This window comes from Notolepis coatsorum (assembly GCF_963971535.1).
Source record: "Notolepis coatsorum genome assembly, chromosome: 17".
NCBI classification, from domain to species: domain Eukaryota; kingdom Metazoa; phylum Chordata; class Actinopteri; order Aulopiformes; family Paralepididae; genus Notolepis; species Notolepis coatsorum.
This window is the reverse complement of record NC_140181.1, coordinates 94686698-94714481: the sequence shown is the minus strand read 5'-3', so window position 1 is coordinate 94714481 and position 27784 is coordinate 94686698. Positions and strand designations below refer to the sequence as shown.

Sequence of the window (27784 nt, the reverse complement as noted above, 5' to 3'; positions counted from 1 at the left end):
ATTTATATAGCTCCTTTCACATACCCAAGGCGCTTGATGAGAAAACTTTCAAGGATGAGGCAGACATGGCTGAATGTGTCCAGGTATGGCAAGCAAGCATCTCATAAAGACGGCAGCATTCGTGTATAGCGCTCCAATTATGAGAGGAACATGGTTAACTATTTATATGCACATATTATCATCTTATCATAGTTGGAGATTTACATTTTGATGTGGTGTCATAATTAAACTGAATGTTAATGTGAATTTTAAATGTAACTTGGTATCAAAAAGGTTGCTGACCCCTGGTGTAGAAGAACAGAGTAAAAGAACATCAAATAAGAAGGGCTAAAACTAGTAGGAGTAAAAACAACATGAAACGTGAAGGGCTAAAACTAGTAAGAGTAAAGAACATCAAATAAGTATAGCTAAAACTAGTAAGAGTAAAAAGAACATCAAATAAGTAGGGCTAAAACTAGTAAGAGTAAAATAATAAAATAAGTAGGGCTAAAACTAGTAAGAGTAAAATAAGTAGGGCTAAAACTAGTAAGAGTAAAAGAACCTAAAGCAAGAAGGGCTAAAACTAGTAAGACTAAAAAGGATCTATACAAAATATGTGTTTTGAGGCCTTTTTTAAAAGCATCCACGGTCTGTGGTGCTCGGATGATCAGGGAGAGCATTCCACAGACTTAATGACAATACATTTTAATCTAATCTAATGGCGAGAAGTTATAATTAGACTGGCATGGTCCTTGAAGGCAGGATGATGATGCAGGCTTAGTGGAATTGTTTTGAAATGTAAAATCCTAGGCTTTAGTTGAGCCAAGACTGTATGGTAATTGTTTGGTAGCGAGGAAAAGGAAGATTGATCTTTATTTCGACAACATTCTATTTTCACAGATGTGGAGGCCTTCGCCAAAGCCATGGAGACGGAGAACAAGTCCGACCAGGACGGCGACTCCAAAGACAAGAAAGATGACGATGAAGACATGAGCTTGGACTAGGAACTATAGGACCTGTTCCTAGGAAATTAACTTAATTGCTTTTGATGTATTTATTTATCTGCTGCTGTTTTTTTATAGTTTTAAACATGTAATTTTTAAGGATGTAAAGATTACAGTCTACTCTACAGTCTACACACACAATTTGACAACCGATATGTACTAATGATTAATGTTGTGACTTAAGACACTTCTCCGTAGTAAAACCATGTGTTCATATTCCAACAACATGGTAATGTACGCAACCATTCTCATGGAGCTCTTGAGATTTAACTGAATCAACGTGTATTCCTTCCTGCATGTCATCCGTTTGCCACTCCTACCCCGAGACGAGGGAACAGTAAAAGCCTCATGATCAGGAACGTCTGTTGTCAGTTTATTCTCCAGTGTTCTTGGCTCAGTGTTCTTGGCTTGAGCACTTTACCTGCTGCACACTGCGTTATATGGTTACAGTCTGCGGATTGGCCTTGGCCCCTGAAGAGGAGAGAATAGCTGCAGATATGATAATGTCTGGTATGAATTGCCGTGTCATTACTTTTTAAAACAAGACACTTAACGCCTCTGTGGTTTTTATGAGTCAAAATATATTTCCAAAAAACTTTCCAATTTTACAGTATGAAAACTTAACATAAAAAAAAATAAAAAATAAAAACACCATCCATACACGTACAACATTTTCTAACAAATACAAATTCGAAGGATTACTTCCATGATGAGGTCGATTTGGATGTTTCTTTTATAATACAATGAACACATCTGCAGACAAGACGACACTATCGAAGATATCTAACAATATCTGAAATAACTAAACACAGTACATTTGATGTGCTATACTGTCTAAGCTTGTGTTAACAATCCCATCTCTTCCGGACACAATTCAGTCAAGTTTCTCCTGATGAGCAACGGCAAGACTTGGATGCATCTCAACAGCAACCAGACAAGGACGGGTCAAATGTAAAGCAATAAACTCTGCGAATGGTTAACCATTTCAGTCAGAACTGTAGTTTTAGGCACTTTGTCCATAATAGTATGTCTTACGGCAGGGATAGCTCCACCAGAGAGATACTGCAGTCAGGATAATAGTATTTTGGTAAAGCATAGGAGCGACACATCTGCGTAGACATTCGTTCACCTCCTAAAAGTAATATATCAGGGTTTCTTTTCCAGAAAACGTCAACGCTGCAAGCACAGTCATCTGATTTATGTTACATTGGAATACAGGAAGTCTGTGACAAGACTCTCCTGGGAAACCCAAACTTTAAACTTCTCTTTTGGTCGGATCTTACCATCATTCTAAATCATTGGTAAAGTAAGAACTTGGTAATATTTCCTGAGAACTTAAAAAATGTAAAGGACTATAGCTAATGCAGTGATGAGTAATACACCGCAGTGCATCGTACACTATGGCAAAACAAATATTCATGGTTAAAACATCCCTGGGTAACTTTCAGTGCCTTTGATTAACGTTGATTTACCCCGTTGAATGCCACCATCCACTTCAATGTTAGCATTAAAAACGCCTAATGTTTAAAATTATGGCTATGTGTCTAATCTGCCCATCGCTTATCAATGAGTCGTTTGCAGTCAATATTGTCAAAACGGATTGTTTTTTTATCTGTTCATTTTCGTTTGATAGCATTTTGAAAAGCTCTCGTTTTCAAGGAAAATATAAAGATTCCATGATAAAAGACATTTACTGGAATATTCTAGAATACACAAAAACGTTGTAATTTTTCGGCCTATTTATTAATAGTTTTCAAATAAATGCTAGATTATCGATAGTATATGTGTACGTATGCACGCTATAGACGCGAGCTGAAAAATCGATTCTCTTATTTCCTCATCAGCGATCACAGCCAAACAGCCACATCACACATAGGGGACACGCTGTTGTATCAGCGAAAACAGCTCCGATTACCCCAAGACTGGTAACATAGACTCCTTACCTTAGATCAGATGTTCTCCAAAAAGATTATTCCAATTCCTGATTGCCATTCCAAATATCGATCACGCTTATTGATTGATTATTGGCTGCTGTAACTATATATTCCAGGCCGATTTCCGTCCCACGATCAGATCCCTCTTGAGCAGACTGCTCGCCAGCACAAGGAGCCAGTTGGCTCCACCCCCAGAGATCTACAGATCTAAGCGACTGACCTGCAGTTACACAGGGATAGACGATAGGGGGCGCTTTTTTCCAATCTGAGCTCCTGTAGGGGCTGGTGTACCAACGGGAGACTCGGTTGATGAAATATGAATTCAGATCGCTAATAAAAAAATAAAACGATATTTGTCATCGTGGGCACTCAATGGGGGGGCTGATAAAACGAGATATGTCGTCCGTGGCACTGAAAGGGTTAAACACGTAGCATCAACTAAAGATCTGATCAAATAAATCACAGAACCCTGTGTATCAGCACAGTGTTTTATAACAGATCTACTACGTAAAGTAAAATGGAGTGAATTGAATTGTATATATAGCTCAAATAAAATATCTGGAAATCCATGTATACAGGAGGCTAAACTACAGATAAGACCGTAGTAGCTGTAGCTATTCCTCAGTTCAACTTCAAACAACTAAAAGGCCACTTTCTCTCTCTCTCTCCCTCTCTGGAGTTTGCAGAACAAACCCAGCTATGAATCCCCCTCCCCCAACACAGTCCGTTCTCTGCTTGGGACTAACGGCTAAAAACACATTGTTTTCACAGTGAAATAGGAAGTATATATACGAACACAGTAGAGTATTTCCTGTACTCTCAGAAGACCTCATCTGTACCATACAGACTGTATAGTATATGTAAAAAAGTGCGTCTGGGTTATTTCCGACATGTACACAATCACGTCATGACAGAGCAGTACCACATTACAGCAAACGTACATATAGTTTGTAGTCCGTACCTTGGTTGAACAATAATAATTTAGATAGTTTTAAGTAAAAAAAATTTACACGCAAAAAAAGGATGGATTAAAATAAGGAAGGGAGGGAGGGATTCAGAGAAACAAAATCACAAGTAGCACCATTAATGTGCCTTGTTACAACATCTCTAACATAGAGCTCATGGCTGGAGTTACACCAGAATACCTCACATAGAAACCCTTACAAAATACATTCAGAATAACACATGCCACAAAAAAAATAAAAAAAATCTTTGCACAATCTTTGGCCAAATGGCCAGATGTATGATTAAAGTACAATAAATAGTATCATCACATTCATAAATCTATAAATTATTAATTTGTTGTACACCACACAGTATAGGGTAAACCGGGGCGATCGATGACAGACGGAGACCTATACCGGCCGGGTTCGTACCAAGCATCCCAGTACACAGCCCCATCTCTCTTCAAATATGTAAATAAGGTACTTAACCACAGGACAAAGGTATATTGTACGTTATGTTCTAGCCATAAGTAATATATTGACTTATTTACAAAAAATGGAGAATGTGTACATATTACAAATGAGTAATATATTTACGTATTTACCAATAAGTGCATACATTACATATTCAAAAGTTTTAAACTTTTAACGTTTTCAGAAAACGTTTGAGTTCCCCTGCTGGGAAACAAACCCGGGATGCGTCGCATGGGAGGCAAGTGCCTTTACCTCAAGACTACTGAGACACACCGCTTTGATAGCCTCACCCAAACTCTAACCTTAACCACACTGTTACCTTAAACTAACCATAACCTCCTGTTAAGCCTTAAGGTCCCCCTTTCTTTATCATAAATCAATCAATAGAGACCGTATTAGATCATTGGAAAGCCACACTCATTGGCTACAACCCTGTGCAAAGATTTTCGAGATCGCCAAATGATTGACGGAGCTAGAGCCCCGGGAGTGGTAATGTGTACTTTTGCATACTTTGGGGCACGCCTCACATATCGGCATGTAACTCGAGAACCGCTGAACGGATTTTGTCACCTGAAAGGGCAATTGACAGGCAACAAATGGGGCTTTAATTCTATCTATATATTGTATTAAAAGAAATGCACACCCGAGCCACTCGAGGTCGGCAAACAATCGTCCACATGTGGGCCCTTGGCTGTTAAAGAGGTTAATGTTTAAAAAAAAAATTGTAGCCAAGAGTAAAGACCATAACCCTATCAAAAACAGTAGTGAAAGTGTATATTTTCATTTTTACCGATGTTTTATACGATTTATCGGAAAATGCTAATTATCGTAAAAACCGCAAGGAAATGACTAAATCCAGATTCAACCCTGCCATTGGAAAGAGGAGCATTTCCCCTATCCATAGATGTATGATTTGGCCATAATAAGGTCAAGGTCAAGTTCAAGGTCAAATATGAATTTATAATTAAAATAGATTATCATTAATTACTGTATCTACAAATCCTTCTGTTTAATCATCTTCCCGCGGTTCATTTGCTTACATTTTTTGTACACATGGTCTCAATAAGGTGGTGAATGAGCTCAGTGAGCATTTTCTCGTGCCACGCAGATTTAACATGATCAAAGATGCAAAAATCATAAATCATCATTATATTCTCCTTTTCTTCATTACAATTTACTCTGCCTAGTAACAGACACAATATTTCTGACACTGGAAATACATACCCCCAGGTCCCTAGATACCAAGAACATGCAAATTGACCTTGCAGAAGTGGAGCAATCTTCCATTTACTTAGGCATGTACCTTTAGGCGAAATACGGCTTACAGCTTAACAGGTTAAAGCAAATCATCATCATCATAGTATTGCTGTGTTTGTATCAGGGTGGGTGGGTGTCTTAGTCTAGGGTGAGAGCACTCACCTGCAACCACAATTATTTAGTATATTTATATTAAACTCCCAGTCGCACCGTTATTAAATCTTTTTACTTTCGCTGATACGAAATGTAAATATATTACGTATACAATAAGTAAATATATTACGTATGGCTATAACACAACATACATTATTTACCTTTTGTCCTGTGGTCGATTAGTACTTTATTTAATGTTTTCCGATGAGACCATGTCGCAGCACAGTACCCAGAATACACCAGTATTGATTGCAGTATTGAAACTGGCGCCCAGTCAGCCTTAACAACAGCGTCCAGCCTTAGCCCTGCTGCACGAGTCTGCGGTAGTGTGGCATGACCTTGCTGTCCGGGAGGTAGAGCCCCATCTCCAAGGCAACCAGCACTTGGAACTCCAAGGGAATCAACTCTCGCCGGTTAATGCGAAAACGCTCCTCCAGTTTCTGCTCAACCATGGAAGAAAAGAAAGACACAGAACACACGTTTACACGCAGGGCCGGCTCTGACCAATTGGGTGCCCTAGGCAGGATTTTATCTGGCTCCCCCTTGCAGCAGTTTATTCACTACCAATAACATGCACTCACACTTTTGTTTTCATAGCATATAATGTGAGGGTCACGTCAGATAGCCACACTTTACCATTGCTCAGAGAGGGGGAGCGGAGGTCAAGTCTATTTGCCTGGCTGGAGAGGGGTGGGGTGACATTAACTAAGAAATTATTATTATTTATTATTTGTCTATGTGCTATAGAGTTACGCTGGTTGTTGTGGGGTTATTTCATATTTAGAAAGAACAGTGTTAACTAGTAGTATTAGTAAAAAATCTTTAAATGGGAAACCTTTTTTTTTATTTTTTATTTGTTGTGTCCCCTCTGGGTGGTGGCGCCCTTAGCATTTTCCTATACTGCCTATGCCAAAAACAGGCTCTGTTTACACGTGAGATATGGTCAGGCTAATCAGCACAATATAACGATATGAAGGCTACATTGTGACAGGTTCCTTGATGACCATAAGACCCAGGAAACCAGGGGTATCAATTGGGTATGGCAGCTGATACCATGGCTTCATGGTGTGTGTGTGTGTGTGTAATATATATATTTATTTATTTATTTTTAATCAATAAAAACCACGACCACTTGTATGAAGTGTGTTGCCAAGATTCTGACCGTTAAATAAAGCTGCCATTGATTGTAAGGGAATATTTTTTTTTATATATCATCCCTTTGTTTTTGTTCTCCACCCATTTATTTCAAAGTTTCAAGGCAGCCAGGCTACAAAGGCAACAGGAGCTTGTGTGCTTTCGCTGTGTCCTAGAGATAAGATAAGATATTCCTTTATTGAGGGGAATTTGGGCAGCATAGCAGGAGGGGGGAGAGGAGGTACAGCTATGGGCAGGGTAATAGTAGAAATAAGTAAATATAGGCAATAAAATTAGATCAGCATATAATAATGAGAAAAAATATACAGTGTAAACAATATAATTAATTCCGAATATGAAAATATTAGAAAAATAAACTGTAAATAAAAAGGTGCAGATGAGGGTCTGTATGCCTTATCGGTTATATTATATGTTACAATAAATATAGGCAATAAAGAATTTGAATCTGAATGTATACTATGAGTAAAAGTAAACAGTATACACAAGGTACCCTAACTGGCACGATATACTGTACGTCATACGTTGTGGTCAGACACACATGACAAGAGTGCACACAATCAGTTGTTGATATTGCTGCTGGTTCAGTTATGATAAAACAGTAGCAGCTATTAACAACCATCTGATGCGATGTCCGTACCTTTTAGACTACAAGTATAGACTACTGTGCCTATGAGGACTATAAGAACGCGGACTGGACTGTGAATCGTTAAGAATTAGTCATTAGGTCATTAACAGGCTTACTCGGTGTGAGAGAAGAGACTTGTTGGAATACCCCTCGGTTCCAATACCTACTCGAAATTATGTAATTCAATGAAATTCTTTATTTTCTGACAAGTTACGCAAACTTGAGTAACTGATAATCAGACCCCCCACTCTCTGTCCATGGTGCTGAAATATCCAAAATAGATATGAAGTCATTTTCACTGCTCAGGTATTACATACAAACAGTAGGCATCGTGAATATGAGAGAGACGTAGCTGGATTTGTATTGTGTTAAGAGAGACATCTGTGGCTTTATTATCTATGTTCTCAAAATGTATTGTGGATGAAGTCTTTATGTGAATTTATGCACCCCCTCCATTGTGCCATTTTATTGCCTATATCTATGTCTTTCTACTATTAACCCTTTGTCGTGTGGCAGTGAAAGGGTTAACCTTTTGTATTGTCGCAGTGAAAGGGTTAACCATTTGGTAGTATGGCAGTGAAAGGGTTAACATCACACCCCACATCTTAAAAAAGTTGGTGTCAATGTCATATTAGAAGAAAAGCACCTTTTCGTTTACGACAGCCACAGTCCCGATGTTATTTTGAAACAATTTAAAACCCAAATCTATGATATACAGTAAGTGAAGATGAAGTAAGATGTAAATAAAAAATAGAAGAAATGATGTATATAATATGTATTGGATTGTAGAGATACAGCGTTTATACATAAAATTAACAATAGAATAAAACTATATAATGTGTGATAGTTTAAAAGGGGTAGGAGTTTAAAAAAGTGTATACTTCTTCCTCCTTTTTTTTGTTTATCCGTTTCTCTTTTTGTTGTGTTTTTTTATTATCTTTTGTATATGTCAAATGAACAGATACATTTTTGTTTTTATACTTAATAAAAAAATCTAATAAAAATACAAATCTTTCATTCATTCATTCATTCAAGATGTAGCTAGCAGCAGGATGCGTGTTGCTCTGAGCGGAGAAATCATTCACGTCTATCAGCTGTCTAACTTCTGGTTTACTCACGTCTATCAGCTTGTCTCACTTCTGGTTTACTCACGTCTATCAGCCGTCTAACTTCTGGTTTACTCACGTCTATCAGCCGTCTCACTTCTGGTTTACTCACGTCTATCAGCCGTCTAACTTCTGGTTTACTCACGTCTATCAGCTTGTCTCACTTCTGGTTTACTCACGTCTATCAGCTTGTCTCACTTCTGGTTTACTAACATCTATCAGCTTGTCTCACTTCTGGTTTACTCACGTCTATCAGCTTGTCTCACTTCTGTTATACTAACATCTATCAGCTTGTCTCACTTCTGGTTTACTCACGTCTATCAGCTTGTCTCACTTCTGGTTTACTCACGTCTATCAGCCGTCTCACTTCTGTTATACTAACATCTATCAGCTTGTCTCACTTCTGGTTTACTCACGTCTATCAGCCGTCTCACTTCTGGTTTACTCACGTCTATCAGCTTGTCTCACTTCTGGTTTACTCACGTCTATCAGCCGTCTCACTTCTGGTTTACTCACATCTATCAGCTTGTCTTACTTCTGGTTTACTCACGTCTATCAGCCGTCTCACTTCTGGTTTACTCACGTCTATCAGCCGTCTCACTTCTGGTTTACTCACGTCTATCAGCTTGTCTCACTTCTGGTTTACTCACGTCTATCAGCCGTCTCACTTCTGGTTTACTAACATCTATCAGCTTGTCTCACTTCTGGTTTACTCACGTCTATCAGCTGTCTCACTTCTGGTTTACTCACGTCTATCAGCCGTCTCACTTCTGTTATACTAACATCTATCAGCTTGTCTCACTTCTGGTTTACTCACGTCTATCAGCTTGTCTCACTTCTGGTTTACTCACGTCTATCAGCTTGTCTCACTTCTGGTTTACTCACGTCTATCAGCTTGTCTCACTTCTGGTTTACTCACGTCTATCAGCCGTCTCACTTCTGGTTTACTCACGTCTATCAGCTTGTCTCACTTCTGGTTTACTCACGTCTATCAGCTTGTCTCACTTCTGGTTTACTCACGTCTATCAGCTTGTCTCACTTCTGGTTTACTCACGTCTATCAGCTTGTCTCACTTCTGGTTTACTCACGTCTATCAGCTTGTCTCACTTCTGGTTTACTCACGTCTATCAGCCGTCTCACTTCTGGTTTACTAACATCTATCAGCTTGTCTCACTTCTGTTATACTAACATCTATCAGCTTGTCTCACTTCTGTTATACTAACATATATCAGCTTGTCTCACTTCTGTTATACTAACATCTATCAGCTTGTCTCACTTCTGGTTTACTCACGTCTATCAGCTTGTCTCACTTCTGGTTTACTCACGTCTATCAGCTTGTCTCACTTCTGGTTTACTCACGTCTATCAGCTTGTCTCACTTCTGGTTTACTCACGTCTATCAGCTTGTCTCACTTCTGGTTTACTCACGTCTATCAGCTGTCTCACTTCTGGTTTCCGCAGGTCACTGCTGATCTTGGCCGCCAGCAGCACGCAGGCCGCCGCCACCAGCTTCCTGTTCTGCTTGTTGAAGCGACCCTGCAGCACCAGCTTCTCGAAGTAAACAAAGGCCATCGCTGTGGTGACGGGCTGAAGACAACACTCCTCGCTCACCGCCCGCATCTCCCTCTTTAGGCTGATGACAAGACAGAGTGGACGGGGGAGATTACACAGTGAATAATGCTTTTGTTTACGTACGAGTATGTAACGATCCAAACAAGGAAGGTGGTTCCAGGGTATCTGCAGGGTATTAAAAAGTATTTAAATTCATAATTATCAATTTAAGGCCTTAAAAAGTATTTAAAAAAAAGTCTTACATTTCATTTGCACAGGTATAAACGTTTTTTTTGGGGGGGCAGCCCGGCTGTCAGGAGATGAAATAATATGAAATATATGAAATGTTTTTGTATTCAAGTCGTTGTTTTTTTGCTGGACTACCGGGAGTCTGGAAGTGCAGCCACCAGTGTGTGTGTTTTTTTTCTTCTTTTGCTAGAATGGTCGTGAAATTGGTATTAAATCTAGCTCTAAGTCATCTTAAAAAGGTCTTAAATCTAACTGAAGATACCCTGGGTTCAACCTTTGCCCTTTATGAACAGATAAAAATGGTAATAAAAAGGTCTAAGATTCTCAAGAGGGACGTTTTGAAGAGAGAAGATCAGAACCTTCTTATCTTGGTGAATGTCAGCTTGATGTGGGGAAACTTCTCCCTGAAGGTCTCGTTCATGTCTTTCTTCAGGTCCGACGGTTTCACGTACTCGATGATAGTCGTCTGCCAAGGACATGAAGACAAAGCCTTGTTTAGTGTCAGTAGATTCCTCACTTGTTGCTACAAGAAGATTGTCCTCGTAAATAGTTTGGCACACAGTGTACTGCTGTTCCCCCTGCGAGTCTTGCGCTGTGATCTACTCGGAGATAACAACATTGTCTGAAGAGAACAACCGTGTTTGTTTTTTTTGCCCCACTTCGTCCGGGCTGCGACATTTCACATGAATTTAGTCAAATTAAAAAGGAGCCGTAAATGGTATTGTTTTGTTAAAATAAGTAGTTACGTAGTTCTACATTCTGACGGCCATCACTGATACAGTATAACAATTCTAATTATTAAAAGTCATGTAATAATTCTACCTCGTGGATTTACAGGTTTAAGATTTTACATAGCTCCACAAATAATAACTCTTCCGACTGCCGTCACTGTGGGCTGTGGGGTCAGTAACATGGGTCTCTCAGTCCCTCCGCTCTGCAAAGGAAAAATCAGACAACTGTGATTTCTGGGAAGAAGGTGCCGTCAGGGTTAGACACTCACCGCGAGCAGACACTCACCGCGCGCAGACACTCACCACACGCAGACACTCACCACACGCAGACACTCATCACACGCAGACACTCACCACACGCAGACACTCACCGCGCGCAGACACACACCGCGCGCAGACACTCACCACACGCAGACACTCACCGCGAGCAGACACTCACCACACGCAGACACTCACCGCGCGCAGACACTCACCGCGCGCAGACACTCACCGCGAGCAGACACTCACCACACGCAGACACTCACCACACGCAGACACTCACCACACGCAGACACTCACCACGCGCAGACACTCACCGCGCGCAGACACTCACCACACGCAGACACTCACCACGCGCAGACACTCACCGCGCGCAGACACTCACCACACGCAGACACTCACCGCGCGCAGACACTCACCACACGCAGACACTCACCACACGCAGACACTCACGGTGCGCAGACACTCACCGCGCGCAGACACTCACCACACGCAGACACTCACCACACGCAGACACTCACCACACGCAGACACTCACCGCGAGCAGACACTCACCACACGCAGACACTCACCGCGAGCAGACACTCACCACACGCAGACACTCACCACACGCAGACACTCACCACACGCAGACACTCACTGCGCGCAGACACTCACCGCGAGCAGACACTCACCGCGAGCAGACACTCACCACACGCAGACACTCACCACACGCAGACACTCACCACACGCAGACACTCACCACACGCAGACACTCACCACACGCAGACACTCACCACACGCAGACACTCACCACACGCAGACACTCACCACACGCAGACACTCACCACACGCAGACACTCACCGCGAGCAGACACTCATCACACGCAGACGCTCACCGTGCGCAGACACTCACCGCGAGCAGACACTCACCGCACGCAGACACTCACCACACGCAGACACTCACCACACGCAGACACTCACCGCACGCAGACACTCACCGCACGCAGACACTCACCGCACGCAGACACTCACCGCGAGCAGACACTCACCGCGAGCAGACACTCACCACACGCAGACACTCACCACACGCAGACACTCACCACACGCAGACACTCACCACACGCAGACACTCACCACATGCAGACACTCACCACGCGCAGACACTCACCGCGAGCAGACACTCGCCACACGCAGACACTCGCCACACGCAGACACTCACCACACGCAGACACTCACCACACGCAGACACTCACCGCGAGCAGACACTCACCGCGAGCAGACACTCACCGCGAGCAGACACTCACCACACGCAGACACTCACAGCGAGCAGACACTCACCGCACGCAGACACTCACCACACGCAGACACTCACCGCGAGCAGACACTCACCGCGAGCAGACACTCACCGCACGCAGACACTCACCACACGCAGACACTCACCACACGCAGACACTCACCGCGAGCAGACACTCACCGCGAGCAGACACTCACCGCGAGCAGACACTCACCACACGCAGACACTCACCGCGAGCAGACACTCACCGCACGCAGACACTCACCACACGCAGACACTCACAGCGAGCAGACACTCACCACACGCAGACACTCACCACACGCAGACACTCACCGCGAGCAGACACTCACCGCGAGCAGACACTCATCACACGCAGACACTCACCGCGAGCAGACACTCACCGCACGCAGACACTCACCACACGCAGACACTCACCACACGCAGACACTCACCACACGCAGACACTCACCAAACGCAGACACTCACCACACGCAGACACTCACCACACGCAGACACTCACCGCGAGCAGACACTCACCACACGCAGACACTCACCACACGCAGACACTCACCGCGAGCAGACACTCACCACACGCAGACACTCACCACACGCAGACACTCACCACACGCAGACACTCACCACACGCAGACACTCACCGCGCGCAGACACTCACCACATACGAGGCGAAGATGAGAACCCTCTTGTGTCGCCCACAGGGCCACTGGGGGTCGCTGAGCAGGTTGGGGTCGTACTCTGCCAGCTCCTCTGGACCTGCACACAACAAACACAGGACTGATATTAAAAACAATGATAATAAATAAAATCGCGCCCCCTTTTGAGCATCAACACCCCCCCGCCCTTTCAACAACTCTGCCGCCCCCCCCTTGAGAAACACTACAGTTAAAAAAAAGGTTGTGAAATCCTAGATATTTTTGAACGATTTAGCAAATTCAGCCAGACTTGATTATATCTGTTCTTACATAATATGTCTTAAAAAGGAACACACCAACATTTTGGGAAATTCGCTTATTTTCCTTCTACCCTGGAGTTAGACAAGCAGATACATACTCTAGGATGTTCCCTAAGCCTAATGCACGCACAGAGAAGAAAAGGGTTTGTATCTGCTTGTCTAACTCCAGGATAGATGGCAAATAAGCTAATTTCCCCAAAAAGTTGGCGTGTTCCTTCAACAACCACTGGTGATCTGCATTTACAAAACAGTCTCCTCGGTTTCAACATGAGGATCCTCTTTCCCACCGACAACACTGCGTGTGTCATCCTGCTCAGATTAACTGTTGCTATTTTTTTCCTTTTTTTTTTTTTTACTCTCGTTTATGCTGCTTAGCTTTTGGCTCAGACGCTCCCAAGCTGTATACACAGCACTTAGCAGAACATGAACTGTGATGTTCTAAGGTCCGAAGACAGAATGCATGAGGAAAAGATTGTATAACATGTACCGGTACAATAGTGCTGTATATACCGTATATATATATTTACAGCATATATATATATATATATGCACTTATCTCTTCACCTGTGTATTACCCATATTACTCTGTATATGCTGTATATATATTTATTCTCATCATATATATATTTTTTTGTATTTTATTTTTTTATTATTTTTTAAACAAACATATAAACAAACATGACAACACACGATAAGATATACAAGCATTAATTGTCAGGGCACATCCAATGAGATATATATATCTATCCACATCCGTCTGTACATACCTGCATATAATCCTTTTTACATATCTGTAGATACTATATCTATACATATACCTTACCTGCTCTTACTAGTTACGCTGCTGGCCAGTATGACTTTTTTTTTATTACTACCATACTGTCTTTGTACCTGTATCACTGTACATATGAATATTACAACTCTGTACATACATCCGATTAGCACTATACACAGTAGTACTAATTTATATATTTTATACCCAGTTTAATCACCTGTAGCCTACATTGTATATTGCTGTTGCACTTTACCGTTACATTTGCACTCTGGTCGGATGCCAAACTTATTTTCGTTGTACTGTATGATGAGTGACACTACATTTGAATCTAATCAGGAGATAATGGAAGCGTGTGTGTGTGTGCGCGTGTATGTGGGTGTGTTGCTTGAGTGAAGCGTACATGCGTCCTGTGCCACGGTGCTGTTCAGACGGGCCGGGGTGAAGGTCCTCTGGCCGTTGCTACGGAAACGGGGCAGAGGGGTGGAGCTCTCCGTGGCGCCCCCTTTCAGCCTCACCAAGGCGTGGGTCGGGAACAGGAACTGGGCGTAAGAAACAGTCTGGGGAGGCGAGATCAGATCATTTAACAGGGTCTCAATTAAACACCTTTTTATTTTTTTTTATCTAGTTTTTCTCCCATTTTCTATTTTTCTCCCATCCCAATTTCGTATTGTCCAATTCTACCCTCCCCTGTCTCGAACGCTGTTAGGCCATGCCTCCCACAGGCCGGCTGCAATGTGGATGAAGCCTTGCATCACGTGTCCCCTCCGGTACACGAGGAGGCAGCCGTCGCATCTTTTCACCTGCACAGCGAGATCTCTCAGCGGCGAGGGTCTGCGTGGGAGGGTCACGCCCCCCCCGTTGCTTCCTGATTCTGCTGCGCAGGCGCACCAACCGACCTGTAGGAGTCGCTGTCCACAACGTCCGATCCCCACCCTCCAGCTTCCCACCCCCTAATACTGCCAATTGCGTTAGTATGAACGACTAGCCAAGCTGGTAGCAATGCCGAGAGCTGGGCTTGAACCCAGCATCTCCTGCATTAGTGGCGAGCGCCTTGCCCACTGCGCCACTTAGCCGCACTCAATTAAACTTTTTAAGAGCAAAAACGAATACCAATTTCACGACCATACTAGCAAAAAATATTAAACACATAGCGACACTAAACTGGTGGCTGCACTTGCGCACCAATTTAAATACAAGCTCTTGCATACAAAAACATTTCATATTAGGCGGCTACGTGGCGTAGTGGGCAAGGCGCTCGCCACGAAATCTGGAGACAGTGGGCTCGCCTGTTCGAGCCCAGCGCTGCACATTTGCTTTCAGTTTAGCTGGTCGTCCGTACTAATACACATTGGCCGTATTAGGGGGTGGGAAAACTGATGGGTGGGGATCGGGCGTTGTGGACAGCGACTCCTACAGGTCGGTTGGTGCGCCTGCGCAGTGGAATCAGGAAGTGTCGGGGGCAGCGTGAACCTCCCACGCGTTACTCCTCGCCACTGAGAGATCGAGCTGCGCAGGTGAAAAGATGCGACTGCTGTTACCTCAAGTACCGGAGGAGACTTGTGCTATGTATGACTTAGTCCACATTGCAGCCGGCTTGTGGGAGGCAAGAAACAGCGTTCGTGACAGGGGAGGGTTGAATTGGATGATACGAAATTGGGATGGGAGAAAAATATAAAAAAAAAAATTGGCAAAAAGTGGATAAAAAAAACATTTCATATTATTTCATCTCCCGACAGCCGGGCTTGCCCCCCAAAAAACTTTTATACCTGTGCAAATGAAATGTAAGACTTTTTAATACCGTTTAAGGCCATAAATTGATACTTTTTAATACCCTGGAACGACCTCCCTTGTTCTTGTTTCGATCGTTACATGTTCAGTCACACATGCTTATACGTACAAAAGCATTATTCACTGTGTAATCTCCCCCGTCCACTCTGTCTTGTCATCAGCCTAAAGAGGGAGATGCGGGCGGTGAGCGAGGAGTGTTGTCTTCAGCCCGTCACCATAGCGATGGCCTTTGTTTACTTTGAGAAGCTGGTATTGCCTTTTAAGGCCTTGACCTCTTAAAAGAACACGCCAACATTTTGGGAAATTAGCTTATCGTCTTCTCCAGAGAGAGACAAGAAGATGGATACCAGTTTCCTCTCTGTGCGTTCAGTAGAAAGCTATCTGGCTACACGTTAGCCTAGCTTAGCACAATGAATGGAAGCGGACATGGCCGGTTAGCCTAGGCATTGTCCAACTAACACCTCTCCCGAAGGCTAACCGGCCTTCCTGAATTTTGCCATCCGGACACATCTTATTTGAAATATTAATATAGAATATAAAATATCAGGCCTATAAATTACCTTATTATGGCCAAGTCATACATCTATGGATTGGGTCAAATCTCCTCTTTCCAATGGCAGAGTTAAATATGGATTTAGTACCACCAGGCACCCATTAAAGGGCAGCAAAGACTGTGAATGAAATCTACTGCAAGTACAGTTACTTTTGTATAATGTCCATAGCTCCGGCATTTTTCACCAGATTGCGATACGTTTTTTTCCCTAGACTTTCACAGAAGGGTAAATAAACAGTATACGTTGTATTTTATGTTTAATATTTCAACTCGTAATACACCAAGGTTAGCCCCATTTACAGCGACGACGAGCTTTCAAGACAAGACAGTTTATAAGCAATTTCATACATAAGAATACATATATAAATAAGAATAAACAATAGAAAATCAGCTAAGACAAGACAGTATGAACTTTCAGAAAAGCCATTCTACCCTGCGTCTCTTGTTTAACCCACCGCATTGAAACTGGAAGAACGACACGTTAATTATTTGATGATAATTAATTACTGCCGACGCTTCAAAGAAAATGGTTATTTGGAGGACAACCTTATAAGATAAGATATTCCTTTATTGATCCCCTTGGGGAAATTCAGGCATCATAGCAGCATGGGGGAGGGGAGGTACATGTAGTAGAAGACATGATACAGGTCATACAATTATAGTACAGTGGAGAAGTAAAAATAAAATCTTTATAAAAATAGGCAGTGTTTACACAATATAACAATATAATTAACTCCGAGTATGCGCATATGGGCAAGTAGGCAGTGTAAAAAGGTCAAGGTGCAGATGGGAGTATGATGAGTTATATTTGCCTTACAATAAAAATATTTACAATATATATCTAATCTAATATATATATATATATATATATTAGTGCTGTCAGTTTATCATGTTAATTAGATTAATTAATTACACAGCAAATTATCGCGTTATGAAAATTAACTCAAAATTAATTACAAAAAAGGTTTTTTTTTATATCTTTTTTTTATAATTTTTTTTTGTATCTCATTCATTCCATGAGAATGTAGAATACACATTTACAGACTTTTTTTTAATATGGTCCATTTGCATGTTCTTGGTATCTGATTCTAGGGACATCTATGAATCTCAGGGAATGTATTCCCAGTGTCAGAAATACTGTGGGCTAGATCCACAAAGAATGGATTGCACGGTGCAAGTTGCACCCTTACTTACAATTCATTATGAATTGAAAATGGGGGACCCTGATGTAAACCAGACGAAAGTCTTTCTCTGGTCTGCATGCCCTTAACAATTGTGTGTATTGAGCCGTACTGTATTGTACCCATTCTGCAATCTGTTAATAACATTTTCATTCAATCAATCAATCTGCGCTGTGATTGATTGGAAATCTTATTTTGAGTCAATTGTAATTAACCAAATGAGAATATCAATAATTTTTTTATTTTTGACTGAATAACACCATGCTCAAATTGACCAGACCTGAAAAATCTAAGCAAATTAATATATGGAAGATGATTAAACAGAAGGTTTTGTAGATACAGTACTGAATTCTGCCATCTGGACACATGCAATTTGAAATATGATTATAGAATATAGAATATCAGGCATAAAATGGTTATGCAATTAAAATGCGATTAATTAATTACAAATCCTGTAATTAATTAGATTAATTTTTTTTAATCGCCTGACAGCACTAATATATATATAATCTAAAAATGCTAAATATATGCTCTGATTGAGTAAGTATTAGGGATGGGTACCGTTCACATTTGAACTGATACCGGTACCTGTGAATCGATACCGGTACCCAACGGTACCTTTTTTCTGTACTTTAGTCTCTAAAAAATGTATCTACCTACCTCAGTTGTGGAAAAAAATATCTGATATACCGATATTGTCCAACTCTTAATTTCCGATACAGATATCAACCGATACCGATATACCGGTATGCAGGGTTTCCCCCCCAAATAATAATTGAATTATTTCTGAATAATTTCAGGTAATTAACATTATATCTCTTGTCGTGGAATTAACAACATTATGCATACTTTTGACAATAAAAAAATGTATCCACTTTTTCTCCTTCTTTTTCTGTTTTTCTCCAATCCCAATTTTAGTAGTGCCAATTCCCCCCTCCCCTGTCTTGATCGTCGTTAATTTCCGATATTACATTTCAATGCCAATATCGGCCGATAATATCGGTAGGTCGATAATGTCGGACATCGCTAGTATGTATGCCGTGATACACTTCATACGTTATACATTGTCCGTTTAGGTCGATATCGCGATTATGCCCCCCCCCCCCCCCCCCCCCCCCCTCCCGTGGGGATATTAATTGAGGGGCAGATTTGCAGTGATGGAGAAATGAAAAATTCATGTCTGTAATTGTCTCGTCTTATTGTCTTACTCTGTTGTCATCTTCTCGTCATTGTTATTATTGTTACCGGTCTTGTTTCATGTAAAATAAATACAAAGATTTGATTTAAAAAAATATACCGTACTTTTCGGACTATAAGCCGCAGCTTTTTCCCCCATTTTTCGACCCTGCGGCTTATATAACGGTGCGGCTTATATGTGAATCGACGTGACCAAACCCCAAAATGTTAAAATCTAAATATTGCTTTTTTGACTGCATTGAAATGTTATTTATCTGTTCCCTTATTTGCTAAACTTAATATAACTTGTAAATGAGTTAATTCTTGTTATTTGTCCAACAGTATTGTGTCCCAATGCTAATTACATATGGTAATTAAACATTAAAACACCTGCGGCTTATAGTCCAGTGCGGCTTATATATGTACACATCATTCAATTTAGCTGCTGCGGCTTATAGTCCGGTGCGGCTTATAGTGCGAAAAGTACGGTAGTTTGAGTTTTATTTTTGGCTACAAGTTGTCCAAGCCTAAATGCAAATGCATGCATTTTATACTTGCAAAAGTTCTTAAGTTTGTATCAACATACAAATGTAAACCTTTAATAAAGCATAGAATTAAAAATGAAATCCTACTATCATTCTTTCCATTTGATCACTGAACGCTGTATCTATTGGCTTAAATGTGGGTCAAATTCAATTGAAAAGTAATTTAAAAAATAAATCTCAGTGAATTTGAGTGGGTAGATCTAGCCTTTCTCCGTTGACATCATATGTGATCTTGAGTTGGAAAAGGTTGATGACCACTGGTTTAGGTAGTCCTTAGGTATTACTCTCCTTAATAAACAAACGCAGCTGACAAAGACCCAGGGATTAACACATTCGGGGCCATTGGGATGAGTCTAATAAATCACTAGAGGACCGGCAAATGTAAACAGACGTGGGGCTGTTTGTAGAGCTAAATCTATACTTTATAGTATTGATATCTGTCCATTCTCATTGTCAATTGGGACCATAAACCGTCCCTTCAAAATGGATTAAAGAAAAAGAAAAATCATCAATACGTTCTCATTTTATAGCGCCGTGAATATAAGCGTTATATGGCATTTGGTCTAGTATATTTCCTGGAAGGCTGAGATAAAGGGCTAATAGTTACTAACGTTATATCCAATGGAATTTCCGTTATACAGATGCTACAGTTAAAACTCAAACTGCATATGATCGGCACGATCCTCAAGCATGCATGAAAGGGGGGGGGGGGGGGGGGGGGCGGGGGACGTCGTTTCTTATTATTGATTACCAATAACCGTGTTCGTTTAAGTAGCCACATAGGCCGATCGTATCGTAACAAGGCTCGATCGGGCTGTAATTTACGTGAAAAAGATCTTACCATGAGCCGGTTGGATCCCCCCCGAGCATTTCCCCGTTAACGATCGCCATCTGGTAGATCGATATGTCCCCTTATTGCATAGTGAAATCCGCAATCCAAAACGTAATCCAAGCTACATGCTGCACATACAGAATCGAGCTAACTGAAAACTCCATTGAAAGTAAAAAAATTAAATAAATGCTCCATTCAGCCACAGGGCACACTGCATTATCGCGGTAGCGCCCCTAAGAGGATCTGGCCGGTATTGCACTTTCTCGAATTCAAAGAGTAGAGCACATCTGCAGTGCCGCTCGGCGACCTTGAATAGGCTATTAAAATGGAATAAAAGCAAAAACAACTTGCCACGGATATATCCGTGCTTCTGTCCACAACGGGTGGAATCGAAACACGGAGATCTCCATGGTCGGGCGCCATTGTGTTAAGACACACAAACGGATCATTCCAAGCAGAGTTACACATTTACAGTAACGTTGCACAGTTAAAGAATAGATACAAAAAGCACTGATAGACAAATACAGAACTGAGGAACTATAGATATATATAGATATATAGAATGTTTTGATTTCTTAGAAACAAAACATAATGGTTGTCTTGTTTTTTTTTTTACCTTATTATACTTTTTTTTCTCTTTGGTAGTAAGAGTTTTATTTTAAATGTTATTATCTTGTAAGAAAGGGGTCGGACTAGATAAGCTGTGTCTCCTTCTGCCCCTTCTCCAACCCATCAATCATTTTCTACAGATGAAGACGGAATCATTTGTTTGCATTTATATTTAGTCTCTAATGCGATTTATACGTATGTTTGTTGTGTTCGAGATAAATAAAGATTAAAAAAATATATAATAATGTTTCATGCTATTAGAAATATGAATGCCATATTGATACAACTTTAACAAGTAACAATATTGCAAGGGTAGAGATACACTGTAATGCGACATCATGTCAGAACCAAAGGCTAACCATTCTAGAGAGAGTACAGTTGTTACCAGTAATTCTTCTGTTATATCAAATGTAGGGGCGCAACAATCTCAATACAGAATCCAAAATAATAATAAAAATTATAATAATTTAATTGGGAAGTTTGGGGGAATTTTAGAAGTGTATCGATGATTCTCCTTCTCTCATTATCTTCACTAGGTCTCTCGTTTAACTTTTTTCTAGTTTAACTGGTGGTATTGTGTGGTTACTGCTATATTTAAGGCTCACTTTCATTGATTAGGACTTTGAAATAAAAAGTGTATTTTTGGAGCCAAACAAAGTTGTGTAGTACATCAATGACAATGTGGTCACAATCGCTGGTCGCGGTCACTATGGTATATAACCCATAGTCAGGGCTCTGTGGTATGAATGCATGACATCATTGCATACATTATATATTTTTTTAATCGAATTGGGATCTCAAAATAGTGAATGTGAAAATGTGTGTATCGTTACACCCTTAATAAAATTAGATATGAATGAGATTTGAATTAATTTCTATGCCAATCCTTTGTCATGTCACACTGCACCTGTGTATACTGTATACTTACTTATAGTATATATTTAGATTCTAGTGTCTACTGTAACCATATTTATTGTAACTAGGGCTGTCAGTTTATCGCGTTAATTAGATTAATTAATTACACAGCAAATTATCGCGTTATGAAAATTAACTCAAAATTAATTACATTTTTTTTTTTTTTTTTTTTTTAATAACATTTTTTTTTATCTCATTCATTCCATAAGAACGTAGAATACACATTACAGACTTTTTTTTATATGGTCCATTTGCATGTTCTTGGTATCTGATTCTAGGGACATCTATGGATCTCAGGGAATGTATTCCCAGTGTCAGAAATACTGTGTCTGTTACTAGGCTCGAGTAAATTGTAATGAACCAAATGAGAATATCAATAAACATTTTTTTTTATCTTTGACTGTGAATAACACTATGCTCAAATTGACCAGACCTGAAAAATCTAAGCAAATTAATAGATGGAAGATGATTAAACAGAAGGTTTTGTAGATACAGTACTGAATTCTGCCATCCGGACACATGCAATTTGAAATATGATTATAGAATATAGAATATCAGGCATAAAATGGTTATGCGATTAAAATGTGATTAATTAGATTAATTAATTACAAATCCTGTAATTAATTAGATTAATTTTTTTAATCGCCTGACAGCACTAATTGTAACATAATATAACTGATATGGCGTACAGACCCTCATCTGCACCTTGATTACACTGCCTACTTGCTTAGATGCGTATACTAATTATATTGTTTCCACTGCCTATTTTAACTTTTCTACTTTACTATAATTGTATTGCCTGTATTATGTCTTCTACTATTACCATGTACCTGTACCCCCCCCCCCTTCCCCCATGCTGCTATGATGCCTGAATTTCCCCAAGGGGATCAATAAAGGAATATCTTATTTGATTTTCCCAATGTATTCGCATGGAGGGTCCGGTACGAACATAAAACACGGCTGGCTTGCCTCACGCCAAACCTTTATATATACGATCTGTGGCTCTGAAACGCTGACGACACTTACCTTGCCATATCCGGCCAGTTCCACGCCCTCCAGCGCAGGGAGCAGGTCAGCGGTCACCACCGACGACAACCTCTGTCTCTGAGTCTCCAGTTTAGGGTCACTAGACAGGAAAGGAGTCACACGGTCATGTGAAACGTTAGCACCTGCCACTCACAAGTGCCTCCCCAAGAGAGCCATGCGGAGCAGACGGGAAGACGGGACGGCGTGGGGGCGGGTGGGGTGTGGGGGGGGGGGGGCGGGTGGGGGGGTTGGGTTGGTGCAACGTGCTCTCTGGTTGGGGATGGTGCTTTTCTTTTCTTTTTTTGTACCTGTGGTGTAAGCGCTCTCCGTACGGCAGCACTGAGAAAGTGGCATATAGAGACCGCTTGGCACAGATCAGCATGATCCTGCAGGACACAGCAAGTACGGGCAGACAAAAAACAAAGACGGTGTTGTCAGTTTTACAAGCAAACTACAAACTACAGCGACTCTACTCGCAGCCAGCCAGCCACACACAGCATTAATCGGCAATCAACCAGGGGGGGGGCTGTAGAAGCAGCATGGGGGGGGAGCTACTGCGGTGTTAAACCAGTTGGTAAGCAGCTAGTCTACTGAAAGCTCTACGCCAAAGCGGCAGGGCAGCGGAAGAAGAGAGCTCATCACCCCTGTTCTTGCCTCCCTCCACTGGCTCCCGGTGCTCGGCTGACAAGGGTCTCCTAACAACCCATAGGTCCTATTTCAAGTCTAGGGGGGGCATGCTTTTGCTGTCACAGCCCCTGACCTCTGGAACAGCATCCCCATGTCCATCAAATCTGCCCCCTTTTAAATCTAAACTCAAAACTATCTATCATCTATACCGCCTGGCCTTCCCTGACTCACTCCAACTCTGGCCTTGCTTGCTGACGTGTTGTTTTGTTTCCTTGGTTGTTTATATTTTCTGTTTATTCTATACTTTAGCACTTTGCTTCGTTTCTAGCTATGAGACTTACTGTGAAGCACTTTGGTTGACAAGTGTCATGTCTAAATGTGCTATATAAATACATTTGATTGATTGATTGATTGATCCACAGACAAACTAACAGACAATACGACTCTGGATTGTATTGCATCTGCTAACATAAACATGGGACACGTGACAAGTCGACTGGACAAGTCATGTTATAGACTCCAGTATGTCCAGAACTATGCTGCCACAGGCTCCCGGGCCAAGTTCAAATTCTGCTCCAAGTCTCTCTGTGACCTTTTGCCCCTGAATGCCTCTCTGACCTCCTCCACCCCCTCTCGTAGGCTCCTCTGACCTCCTCCACACCTACACCCCGTCTCGTAGGCTACGCTCCTCTGACCTCCTCCACCCCGTCTCGTAGGCTACGCTCCTCTGACCTCCTCCACAGCCTCTCGTAGGCTCCTCTGACCTCCACAGCCTCTCGTAGGCTCCTCTGACCTCCTCCACAGCCTCTCGTAGGCTCCTCTGACCTCCTCCACAGCCTCTCGTAGGCTCCTCTGACCTCCTCCACAGCCTCTCGTAGGCTCCTCCGACCTCCTCCACAGCCTCTCGTAGGCTCCTCTGACCTCCTCCACAGCCTCTCGTAGGCTCCTCTGACCTCCTCCACAGCCTCTCGTAGGCTCCTCTGACCTGCTCCACAGCCTCTCGTAGGCTCCTCTGACCTCCTCCACAGCCTCTCGTAGGCTCCTCTGACCTCCACACCCTCTCGTAGGCTACGCTCCTCTGACCTCCTCCACAGCCTCTCGTAGGCTCCTCTGACCTGCTCCACAGCCTCTCGTAGGCTCCTCTGACCTCCTCCACAGCCTCTCGTAGGCTCCTCTGACCTCCTCCACAGCCTCTCGTAGGCTCCTCTGACCTCCTCCACAGCCTCTCGTAGGCTCCTCTGACCTCCTCCACAGCCTCTCGTAGGCTCCTCTGACCTCCTCCACACCCTCTCGTAGGCTCCTCTGACCTCCTCCACACCCTCTCGTAGGCTCCTCTGACCTCCTCCACACCCTCTCGTAGGCTCCTCTGACCTCCTCCACAGCCTCTCGTAGGCTACGCTCCTCTGACCTCCTCCACAGCCTCTCGTAGGCTACGCTCCTCTGACCTCCTCCACAGCCTCTCGTAGGCTACGCTCCTCTGACCTCCTCCACACCCTCTCGTAGGCTACGCTCCTCTGACCTCCTCCACACCCTCTCGTAGGCTACGCTCCTCTGACCTCCACCCCCTCTCGTAGACTACGCTCCTCTGACCTCCACCCCCTCTCGTAGGCTACGCTCCTCTGACCTCCACACCCTCTCGTAGGCTACGCTCCTCTGACCTCCGTGCTCCTCTCGTCACTGGACTCATCATTCCTCATACCTAACCAGACTGCATACTAGTTGGGGACAGAGCCTTCAGTGCTGCTGCCCTCTGGAACACTCTCCCTGCCTCGATCCACAACACAGTCCATCTCTGTTTTTAAATCATGAATGAAGACTCATCTCTTCAGCCATCAGGCTTTTCTGTAGCTTGTTAGGGCTCCTGTTGTCCTTTTTCTTCCTTTTTCTTCCTTTTTTTTTAAGTGTCCGTGGGTTACTTGAAAGGCGTTTTAAAGTCCACCAACTTCTATTTGCCCCCCACAAACAGCCAGTGAACGACACTTGTAGTGACACACAAGTGTGAAGCACAAACAGAAATCTACAAACACATAAGGCTTTGGTCCTTGAGTCCTCCCCAACACCAATCAATAACACAGCGTCAGCAGCAGTCTCCTGTGGAAGCTCAGCCTCGCAGTAAACACTCTGTCCAGACCTTGGGGATGAGATATCAGATCTCATACTGGGGGGGGGAACTCACTTGGAACGCTCTGCTCATTTAAAGAGGCACGCGCCCCATTTCTCTCTCTCTCCCAATGCTAGAAATCCTAGAGAGAAAACCTCCCAAGTTTTGTTATGTCACCTGCATGTCAAAGCCGTTCCCTGGGCGGCTATATCCATGACAACCATGGCACTGACTAAATGGAAACCGGAGACATTTTTTCACACCCAAATGAGGTTAGATTCTATTCCTGCTAACAGGTCAGGAACGGGTTAACAGGTCTTATTTATTAACCCTTTCACTACCACACCACAGACGGTTAACAGTCTGTAGTGTGGTAGTGAAAGGGTTAACCTTCTGTAGTGTGGTAGTGAAAGGGTTACCTTATGTAGTGTGGTAGTGAAGGGTTAACCATTTGTCATGTGGCAGTGAAAGGGTTATCCTTCTGTAGTGTCGCGGTGAAAGGGTCAACCTTTTGGTAGTGGTGTGGTAGTGAAAGGGTTAATGGGCTTTACTAAAGTCCAGTGACTTCATCGCCTGTGGCGCAGTCCCAGATTTGACAGGCAGGTGACATCACCAAGAGCTCTCTCTCTCTTAGGCCGTATGGTGAAGGCTGAGAAGTGGCTAGAAAACTATTCTCGTTCCCACCTCGGCGGACTACACACTTTTCACTCTGGGTGAAAGATATATTGGTGTAGATTTAGGAACAAAAAGTTCTCCATTGACAAACTAGCCCGTTTTGCGCAATCATAATTTTAAAGTCGGGACTAGATCTTTCCTCGCGAATGGATACGTGGTCACCACAGAGTTTTATTTTACGCAATTGGTGCGAGTTCAGTCACGTATCTGGCGCTCGACCAATAGCAGCTCTCTTTGTTGCCTAGTTACAGACAACAAGAGATTTGTGTAAACGGTAGGAATGGAAGCAACGGAAAGGCAGTACACATCGACGAGTACAGAAGAGGACGAAAATGGAGAAAACCCACCTTGTAAAGTTTGCAAAAAGGTTTATAAACAATGTTATATGCATCTCACGTCCGTTCAGAAAGAAAGTGTACAAGATTTTACACAGACACGGTGGGATAGATATAGAAACTCCGTCGAGCGGTGGCTTAAATTGCCAGGCGAGAATCGTATCATTGCAATGCAGATACATACAAACATTGTTTAGAGATCGAGTTTGCCAATGTTCCTGGAGATGCTGGTTTTCACGCTACTTGCTATAGGCGTTTTATCGACAAAAAACGCTTGGATATAGCTGCGAAACGGGCTGTGTGTTCTGCAGCTCAAGATGTGGATGCAGGAGAGTCTGAGCTTACAGAACATGGTTCTACAAGTGAAAGTCCTCTGAAGAAACTTCTATCCAGAACAGGCCTACCAGCTTTTGTCGGACCTGTACTTCCAGTCTTGTGCATCATTTGCAAGAAAAGGGACAAGTATGTATATGAAGGGCAAATGCAAGAGGGACCATCTATCATTGGCTGAAACCTTGGCTGCAGGTATGAAAAATAAGCCTAGCCACACTAATGTGAAAAATACACTATTTGATGCTGTGCTGAGATACAGTTTAGCTGTGTTTTTATAGTTGACATAACTAGCATTCTAGTTTTCTTCAGATACTGTATGTCATGTAGTTTTACAGTAATGTTTATGTAGCCCTGCTAGTTCATAGTGATGTTTAAAGTATGTTAGCTTTTAGAGCCAATGCTTTTGTTAACCACCTCTTCCCCCCCCCACACACACACAGTTAACAGTGGTTGCAAACAAGGAAAATGTGAGACAGGAAGATGTTCATGTGTGTCTGCAAAACTGCCATGTACAGATCTTTGTCAATGCCAAAACTGTGCAAATGTTTCTAAGGAAACAGAGGATAGGGCTACATGGGAGGATGACTCAGATGATAGTGGTGAGGATGATTAACATCAGTGTTGCCTGGGAAGTGTGGTGGTGGATGA

At 42.5% G+C, this 27784-nt stretch overlaps 2 protein-coding genes across 2 annotated transcripts in view; one reads left to right on the top strand and one right to left on the bottom strand.

The window, feature by feature from the left end:
* Positions 1–1320, top strand: part of LOC311243614 (proteasomal ubiquitin receptor ADRM1-like) — a 28109-nt gene extending 26789 nt beyond the window's left edge. The window contains exon 9 of the mRNA XM_084332905.1: positions 880–1320. Coding sequence (XP_084189031.1) covers positions 880–983 — 104 coding nt within the window. The 3' untranslated portion in view covers positions 984–1320. The remainder of the gene's footprint in view (positions 1–879) is intronic.
* A 318-nt stretch (positions 1321–1638) lies between these two features.
* cables2a (Cdk5 and Abl enzyme substrate 2a) overlaps positions 1639–27784 on the bottom strand; it is a gene marked incomplete at its 5' end in the record, with an annotated part of 36338 nt that continues 10192 nt past the window's right edge. Inside the window, 7 exons of the mRNA XM_084332866.1 lie at positions 1639–6185; positions 10059–10263; positions 10790–10896; positions 13369–13466; positions 14841–14997; positions 23066–23165; positions 23374–23451. Of these exons, the coding sequence (XP_084188992.1) occupies positions 6045–6185; positions 10059–10263; positions 10790–10896; positions 13369–13466; positions 14841–14997; positions 23066–23165; positions 23374–23451 (886 nt within the window). The 3' untranslated portion in view covers positions 1639–6044. The remainder of the gene's footprint in view (positions 6186–10058; positions 10264–10789; positions 10897–13368; positions 13467–14840; positions 14998–23065; positions 23166–23373; positions 23452–27784) is intronic.